A 9,747-nucleotide genomic window follows, 5' to 3' on the forward strand; every position below is an offset into this window, starting at 1 on the left:
ATTCAAACAATCAGCGTTCACGTGCTGAGCAAGAAATGTCAAATGAGCCTTTAAGGACAATAGCGATTCTATTGTAATTTCCGGTTTGTCCACTTTAGACAATATATTCATACATCTATAGATGTAAAACCAGCCAATAGTCAAGATTCACTTTTGGATTCACATTCGTCATTCCAGTTACCGTGATAGTCGCCAGCTTGGGGTTTTCTTTGAGCTCACGTTTATACTTTTGATAGGAAAGACCCAACTGATAATATGTATAGAATAAAGCCTCAACAAAATGACTTTTTTCGCTCACCAGTATTTTCGTATCGTTAATATTTTACATATCAGTACTGCACAACTGCCATAGCTTAAACATGAGCGTTTCCAATTTTGCTTCTAAAAAATCATATTTTCGGTCTTGCTTGTACGTGTGCAAGACACGAATCATGTATGTAACATAATATTCTAAAGAAATTAGCATCACCTCCGGCACATATCCGTAAATCAACGGGTACAGTGTTAGATCGTAATACTAATTCACCTTAGATAAAACGTCGGAAGAAAGCAGTGGCTGTTCGGCATACGCCTTTAGTGTGTCACCATACAAACTTCTGGCAAATGTAAATTTGTGGTTCAAGTGCTTCTTCAACGGGCCCAGAGCGTTGTGCAGTGACGACATTGGTACCCCATTAATCTCCTTATTCGGTAAATTGGTATACGCGTCAATACCGTATACAATTGGTTTGTTCTCGCGATTTTTATATACAAATTTTTCTGTATTATTGTTGTCAAATTTAAATTCTGGGAGACCCTTCAAAAACTTCGTTCGGTTATTTTTGAAAGTCTGCGATTCATAATATACGAGATGATTAAAATTAACCAGCACCAGAGATTCATCATTTTTTATGACACCCTTCACGATTGTTTTAAATTTTTCAGGGATAGAAAATCCTGTGTTAACGAGCGCACTTCTAACTTGAATTAGCTTTAATTCGCGGGCAATCTCATTTTGTGATTTATCAGATTTATTGTTGATGTTCAAGTACTTGCTACCCAGATGTTCTGTAATGACTTAATTCGAAATCTCATACTCTGGTATCAAGATATCCGAAACTTCGTCATCCGTGTTGTCATCGTCACTACTTGAACAGTCCGAATTTAACTGCGGGTAATCGTAATTCGGACTAATATCCGTAGTCTCTGGGTCGGAAGTTATTAAAGATTCAGTGCTAATTTCCGGCATAGATAAATATTGTGGTCTGCATTTATATTTGGCCAACGGCGGCTTGTTCGTCTGATTGGACTTGGTTTTTTGGTCTACAGAGTCTTGGGAATTGTCATCAGACTCGTCATCATAATCAATATTCTGCATATGTCTTTTCTGTGAAAAATCGTACAAAAATTAATAGAATTACCACTGATAAATAAAAAAAACATAACAGTTACAATACTTACAAGTGATACTGGCTTAGACGGGATTGTTTCCATTGGACAATTCATGTTTACTAACACAGCAGTCTGCAGCTTGTATGCAGTTGGAATATTCGCTAACTGACTGATGAAATCTGACGATTCAATACTTATGTTCTTTTGAACTTTTAACAGTTCTTCAAACTCGTTAGGCGAAGACGATTCGTTTTCGATATAAGATACAAATGATGATGGTTCCCAGCTGAGAGCCGCTTTAGTTGACACTTCATTCAAAAGAGCGATCTGTTAAAATATAGAGACCATCAGTATACGTTTATGATGCAAACACTCAAATATACCCGCGCAGTTAGAATCTCACCGCTTTATTAGTGTTATACACTTCGCTTTCAGAATCAACTAACGCTGTAGTGGCGGCAAATGTCTACAAAAAAATTATATAAATTAAATGTTAATCGATAAAAATCACCAACTCTCCTACTCTAGTCAAAAAACAAACACACACATACCTCTTCCTCATGTGTAAGATTTATCCTACTGTTTATAATTATTTATTTATTTATTAATTTATTAAACGGACGAGCCCAATTACAATGAAAATTTGGAACATACAAATATGGTTATTGTGGAAGTACAATTTATTTTAAATGATTAAATTACTAAATTATTAAGATAAAATTTAAAAGAAGCAACTGAATTACAAATAAAAATATCGATTTTAAATTTATTTACATGTTGCATGAATCTAATTATAGGGGCATTGTTACTATATACGATACGTTGGAATGGCACATAAAAAATATCAGGCTGTCTAGTCGTATAACCAGGAAATAAAAAAGATAAATTTGATAATAGATCTGGACAGTAAATATAACCATTTAAAAGCTTATATAAAAAACAAATGTCATGTTTTACCCTTGTAACTTAAAGAGTATCAAGTTTTAAACATAATAATAATGATTCATATGAAGTGTGAGGCTACCGTTGAATATTAAATTTAATACTTATAAGTCTCAAAAAACGATTTTGAATCGCCTCTAGAGAGTGAATTGCACCAGATATATAAGGAAATTAAATTATTAAATTTTAATCTAAAATTGATCTAACAAAAGCGCAGTATAATGATTTAAGGGTCAGAGGATTATCAAAATTATTACAGCTTCGCATTATAAACCCTAGCATTGAAGACGCTCTATTTTAAACATATATATAATGGTAATTGAATGAAAAAGAAGAGTCCAGGTATACACCCAAATCTTTCACAATATTGACTCGATTTAATTCAACACCATTTAAAAAAAAACAAACATTTTCTAGTGAAAGTAATAACTTTACATTTAGAAACGTTCAAATATAATTTGTTTATATTACACCAGTTACTTATGTTATCAAGATCATCCTGTAGCAATTTAGTATCAAGTGGAGTTTTAAAAATACCGAATAGTTTAACATCATCAGCAAAAAGCAATATATTGGAATTGATATCATGAATATCATTAATATAAATATTAAAAAGAAGATGGGTCAGATGGGAACCCTGAGGAACATCGGAAGTAATATCATACATATATGCGTTATAATTCTTAAATTTTACGTACTGCTTTCGACCAGACAAAAAGGATATTAGCCAAGAAAAGAAAGGATCACGGAGACCAAATTCCAAATTGAAACAAGTTTTTGGCGAGTATACTATGATCAATCATGTCAAAGGCTTTGGCGAAATCTGTAAATATTATGCCCACTTGACAATTTAATTTAAATGCATTTAAAATATAATTTTGCAAAATTAAGAGATTACATGCAGTAGATCTACCAGACATAAAACCATGCTGTTCGTCAATAATAAAATATTTAAAGAGTGGACTAATTTTCTTATAAATAATACCTTCGAATATTTTGGGAATTATAGATATTATAGAGACAGGTCGGTAATTTATTACATAGTTAATATCTCCGCTTTTAAAAACAGAGGAGATATAAGATATTTTCCATTTGTCTGGAATTACTCCTATGGAAAGAGATTGATTGAATAGTATGAGTAAGGGAGATGACAAAACAAATTTACATTGTATAAAAAATATATTGGCAATTTTATCAGGATTATCAGGACCAGGACAAGTTTTATAAGTTATTTCATTAAGCGCATTATAAACATCACTGAAAGTTAGCGTGTATGAATTAAGATCAACAGAATGAAAATTTGTATTGTTGGAATACGAAATAGTTTGCAAGATTGACGGTATATTTAAAACACTGGAGAAATATTGAGCAAAACAATTTGTAATATCAGTACCACCGGAAATATTGTTACTATTGTAATACATAGAGTTTGGAAGCGAATGAATAGAACGTTTGTTATTAACATATTGCCAAAAACGTTTAGGATTCCTAGTAATAGAATTTTGAGTTTTTCGGATAAAAATATTGTAATCTATTTTATTTTGAGCTTTACAGCGTGCACGTAAATTAGAAAATGTGTTATAATTATGCGAAAGTGACGATTGTTTGTATACTTTGTGAGCTATTTTTTTTATCAAAAATTAATTTTTTTAATGCATGGCTGAACCATTGAGGGTACTTTGAAAAGTATAAAGTTTTAGCCGGGCAATAAGTATTAATTATCTTAAAAACGTTTTCTTAGAATGCATTTACAGCATTATTAATATATTATCCATTAAATATGCCATTCCAGTCAAGCGAAGCAAGATTAGACCTAATACAATTATAATTACAGTTGACAAAATCATATATTTGTTCATTATAGTTTAAGTACTTAAATGATAAAATAGGTAATTCAATTGTAAGGGCTGGGTGGTAAATCGAATCTAATGGTAGTAACGTGTGATCTTCATTAACTACGTTAATATTAAACACGTTAGAAAGAACAAGATCAAGCAATGACCCAGAGGGATTATATATTAAATTAAACTGCATTAAATTTAAATAAGACAAATGAGCTAATACATTAGATTCAATAGAATCAGCACGAGCACCCATAGGGACAATTGAATCATAAATAGATTTCCAATTAATATTTGGTAGATTATAATCACCAAAAATTAAAAATGTTGAACTACAATTTGTATTTAACAAAACATCGACAGTATTAAAGTGTATATCATAAACATTAATATCAAAAGCAGACGGAATATAAACAGCACCAATAACCAAAGAGGAACATTTATCGCTAATTCGGATAAATAACTGCTCAATTGAGTTATCGCAGATAGAAAGACGATGGCATGAGAACCGATTCGCACACACCGACCAGTCAATTGTTTTGGGTTGTAGTGGTGTGTGATAGCTCAACTAGTAGTGTTTGGGTTCTCCTCGCAAATACTAGTGAGCAGGGACGTCATTTTAACTTTTAAAAGGGTGGGTCAACTGATTAAATTTGCCGACTTCATAATATTTAAAAAATTATGGTTACCTATATATTTAAATATTTATGGACCATAGGCTATTAATAAGACATTTTTTCGGAACAAAATATGTAAGGATTAGTAATGAATAATGATGCCATATATAATGATAATAAACAAAGAACATGAAACTTTACAATTAACCCAATCAAATAATAATATTAAAGATAGTAAAATATTAATTTATTTACTTATCCTATATGCTAGAAGTTACCTATCAATAGGTTTAATGGAATAATAATATAAATCTAATTAAATAAATACTTATAATTTTATTATTTGTATATTTATTACTTTACACAACTTATTTATAAAAACAAAAAATTGTATCTCAAATATAATGTACAGTATTTTGGGGTGAATAGAAACGATTTTAACGGTTTTTTATAGATTATGAGCTCAATTTTTATGGTATCGATATCACGAAAACTGTTTTATAAAGATCACATATATAGAAATGTATAATATACCAAAAATAAAGTTAATAAGGTTCGTGCAATAACGATTGTCATAACCCGGGGAGGAGCCAGTGTTTCCCAACTTTTAATAAACCGTGAACGTGTATTTAAAAGAGAATATTACCTAATTTCTGAGTACAAAATAGTAAATAAGAATTTACTATTTACTGACTTTAGCATTTTATCATCGGACAAAGAATTGCCAACTTTTTAAAATTTCTTAGAGTAGAGCATTTGACATAGTCTGCCCCCCCCAAATGGCGCCCCTGCTAGTAAGCTATGTTGTGGTATTGTGTGTTATGTGTATTGTATAGATGTGTTGCGTATTGTGCGTGCTTTAAACTATGGGGAAAAAATGGTTACTAAAATAAAATAAATTTAAGGACGGTAACCAGAGTTGCTGTATAATAAAATAAAAAAAAATAAATATAAATAACTCACAGCAACACGTTAGTGCGTATAAATAATAATAATATAAATAAATATGTGACCCCTTTGGCCCAACAAATAAATAACAAAATAAAAATAAATGGTATAAATATAACTATCGGCCCTTCTGGCCCCAACAACAAATACTCGGTAAAAGTATGAATACATGGCCTTTCGGCTCAATAATATATATTGAATTAAAAAAATATATAAAACTCACAGAATTGGTAGAGCGCAGACCGGGCAGCTGCACATCTATACCTAAAACTATAATAATTTAACACACTCACAATAATAATAATTAAAATTAGTGGTGATTAGCGCCCACAATAATAATAATTGATGCGATTCGTGCGTATAACAATTTTAATAATATTATAATGAACAACGGCGCACGTGTACAATAACAGTAATATGTTTGCGGATGTTGTTCTACACACTACGAACACTACGAAGATTTACGCACAAAAAAAAAAAAAAATGTAATTTACTCAACGTATTTCGGACGGTTGTTGACACAAGACACTCAAGTGAATATCGGCCTTGTCGCTACATAACTCACGATAATAGTTCATAAACAACTATTAGCTTAAGATTACGCGTGGTGTTTGTGTGCCTTAATTGGAGATTATGAAATAGCGATGGCTAGTGGCCTATTACGCAACCACCGCGATTTCGGCGTGAACAATACTTTCTAAATATAAAATCATAATATAAATGGTAAACGAAAATATTCAAAACCGCTGTCAATATATATTAAAAATATGTTAAAAACACGTTCAACTCCGATGGCGAGTGCGCAGTTGTCATTTGATTTCGGTGTTGAATGATTTCACGTAGTAAAATAATACACGCATTGTTTAAACAATATTGGCAAAGTAATTTTTGTTGTATTTCTCAAGTACACGTATTAGCTAACTATACTATCAACTATAGGACTAATTCTTACTGCACTATAAAATAAAGCCTGGTATATAATATATTGAAATATGAAGTGAACGATTATGTTTACGAATATACGTGTATTATGTATCTATCTATTATGTTGAATTATCGTTGGGTTTTATTGCTAATATTATTGTTCACGGTGTCCTCTTCGTTCGGGGCATACTGCGTAACATCGCGTGCGCGAAATACGTATAATTTTGTCGTTTGCGATGTCGAAGGTTGTCCGTTTCGTTGCGACATAATGGTATCGTACGTACGCGCGCGCGGCAATTTCGAACGAGAAATATAATTCTCTCGCCCGGTGCGTGCACTCGACCGCTTTGCTGACAAAGTATAGGTGCCTGTGCACTACATTCGCGCGACCGAAGTAACAATAATAATAATATTGCAGCGATATTTGTGTTGGATACACGTGATAATGACGAAATCTGTGGCAAGAAACCGCGGTCCCGTTAAATTTCAAACATTTTCGTACAGATATTTCGTTTTGTTCTAATTTAGTCCAAGTCGGACGTAATACGTTTTAAACGATTGTTTTCTTGTTTTTCTTTACTTTTTTTTTTTTTCTTGAGGTTGGTCTATATGCTTTTACACGATGAAGTATAATCTCGATCACTCCAGTGTGTGTGTGTGTGTGTGTGTGTACTTGAATTATATCAAATACCCGGTTATTACGATGCAGTGTATAGGATATCGGTCTTAAAAACTTTATGCCTGTATTTCGTGCATATTGGAAAGATGCGTTTATTGAAAATGTTTATTGTGCAACGTGTTAATAATTTCAAATACTTTATTAGTAAATTTTTAAAATGACAACACCTATGTTTCACGAAATGTGGTTGCATTACGTTGTATTCCGGTTGAATAGTTAAACAGACGCAATTGTATTACAATTAGAGCGAAATCGTGTTACAGCCAGCAATAACCTTAATTATTTCGCCAGTTCTACGTTATCGATAACGATCAATGTTTTGGGAAATTTAATTTTTTTGCGGTCAAACTATTATTTTCGTCATTCTGTCAACAGCACGTCGCACAGTGGTCCAAAAATGAAAATAGTTGGCCAAAAATCTAATTTTTTCATAACTAGTTAAAAATAATATACTTTAAATTAATTAAACAATATTTTCATTTTTAATTGACTTTTTTTAGTTATGTGGCAATAAAAAAGTATACAATATAATTCTGTTTTATGGGGACTAAAATTTTTTTAATGATAATTATAAAATAACATAATATTATTTCTTTTTAAATATTTGTTATTACAATATATTAAAAATTGTTAATTTATGTAAGTTATATTATTCAGAATATTCATCACTACTATCATTCTTGTAATTTTAGGAATTAAAGCCATATTTTTAATTTTTTTTATTTTATAAATAAAATTCGTTCACAATAAAATGATTGATTCACCAAAATTGAACTGTTTACTACAACGAGTTGCGCAAAAATACGCAGCTAAATATTGCACATTTTTGTTCAATAGATAATACTTAATTAGATGATACCAATATATCTGTGAAGCTCGGTAAAAAATATTATTAATTTTATAGACTTTAAAAACGTATGAATTTATCTTTGTAATATTTAGAAATGTATACATTTCCACTACTATTTCGGGTCGATAATAACCGTTATATGATAATTGGGTCATTTAATAATATCAGTAGTTCATATACTCGTATTGTATATATCACACCAAAACATATCAGTAGACTTTTATTTTATTTGGTGGGGACAATTTAATTCAGAAATTATTTCGAACCAAAAATCGCAGTATTTGTTAAAACAATACATTTATCTATTTTAAATGTTTTATTTTTCCATGAATATAAATACATTATGAAATTCAAATAAATCATTTTTGGTCAACTATTTTCATTTTCGGACCACTGTGCGTCGGTACTGTCCGCAAGACCAACAGCAGAGAAACAAAAGGATATTCGGGACTAATAAAATATAACGCTTCCCGTGCGTGGTGCGTTAATATGCGTACGTATAAAGGTTCATTGACAGGCCGAAAACAGTAGAATTGCTAAAACGAAAACCAATCGCAATAGCTAGTGAGAAAATTACCGGGGTTCTCCCGCTAAAGCAAACGCAGTAGAATCGATGGATCCCACGTGATGGCAGTCGACCTGTTCGAAAATAATAAATATTCATTTATTTTTATAATATTATTCAATGACCAGCGAGCCTTCTGACAAATGATAAAAAAAAAAAAAAAACGTTAATAGCGATCGGCAAATGGAAAACAATAGATACAGTAATAAGTGTAATAACAAAAAGTGAAGAAATAGAAGCATAACATAAGAATACAGAAAATAAGTATGAATTACAATTGCGGGCATATGTACTGCGTTGATAGTGAACACATAATGACAAGACGTCATTGAAATATTTTTATTACTTTTAAATATTATATTTCATCACTTAATGATACTATCAGCCGAGTGCGTCGTTCGCACGAAGTTTCGTCCGTTGAACGAGATAAAATTACTATAAAAAAATATCCTCAGATCGTATTATCGTTGACCGAGTGACGGTCGTGCACGTCAAAATAAGGACAGTGTGGTGGGCGCGTTCTCGTAATAGTAAGCGGCAGCTCGTGCACGTACACACGCATCGCAAATACAATACACACTAATTGTACGATGCGAAGACGAGCGCGCGTAGAAGTCACGTGAAAAGTTCATTATTATCCATTCTCTCGTCGGAGATCCTTCGCTCGGAGTGGAAGTTTCCGATAGTACGTTCTTCGAACACTTCCGGTTACGTTCGCATCGACACCGAGCTGTTACGATTGCGATTCTTCCTTCAATACCGGCACAACGTTTTACCTTTTTTTTTCAAACGCGTGTCTCATCGTTCGCGTCGGTTCAACACTACAACACACGGCAGTGCACGACGTTTGCGTAAAGTTTTGTAACCCTGCCCCTTCCATCCAGAAATATATGATTTTTGTCGTGATTAGTATAAGTTTGCACGGTCGTTTTCGGAAATTCTACGGAACTCGTTTGCCGAGAACATTTTTTTGGCGGCAGGAACAACGTTGTTTCGGTCCCTTCGTCCTC

At 32.1% G+C, this 9,747-nt stretch overlaps 1 protein-coding gene across 2 annotated transcripts; it reads right to left on the reverse strand.

Annotated features, from left to right (window-relative positions):
- Positions 1-1,047: 1,047 nt before the first annotated feature.
- On the reverse strand, positions 1,048-6,276 carry LOC112692399. 2 transcript variants are annotated; one of them, XM_025567060.1, is made up of 4 exons: positions 5,943-6,276; positions 1,775-1,837; positions 1,441-1,698; positions 1,048-1,366 (listed from the first exon to the last, which is right to left on the reverse strand). In XM_025567060.1, the coding sequence occupies exons 3-4, from the start codon at positions 1,483-1,485 to the stop codon at positions 1,058-1,060; spliced, it is 354 nt and encodes a 117-aa protein (XP_025422845.1). In that variant the 5' UTR covers positions 1,486-1,698; positions 1,775-1,837; positions 5,943-6,276; the 3' UTR covers positions 1,048-1,057. The 2 variants fall into 2 exon arrangements, with proteins under 2 accessions (XP_025422845.1, XP_025422846.1); XM_025567061.1 differs by having other exon boundaries at positions 1,755-1,837.
- Positions 6,277-9,747: the final 3,471 nt, after the last annotated feature.

This window comes from Sipha flava, unplaced genomic scaffold, assembly GCF_003268045.1.
Source record: "Sipha flava isolate LNK unplaced genomic scaffold, YSA_version1 73_pilon_pilon, whole genome shotgun sequence".
Classification (NCBI taxonomy): domain Eukaryota; kingdom Metazoa; phylum Arthropoda; class Insecta; order Hemiptera; family Aphididae; genus Sipha; species Sipha flava.

Bases quoted from the DNA above. Each gene is read 5' to 3' on its own strand.
- LOC112692399 (XM_025567060.1), bottom strand. From the start codon at position 1,485: ATGAATTGTCCAATGGAAACAATCCCGTCTAAGCCAGTATCACTT. The intron at 1,367-1,440 runs GTAAGTATTGTA...GATTTTTCACAG, and splicing joins CGTCTAAGCCAGTATCACTT to AAAAGACATATGCAGAATAT.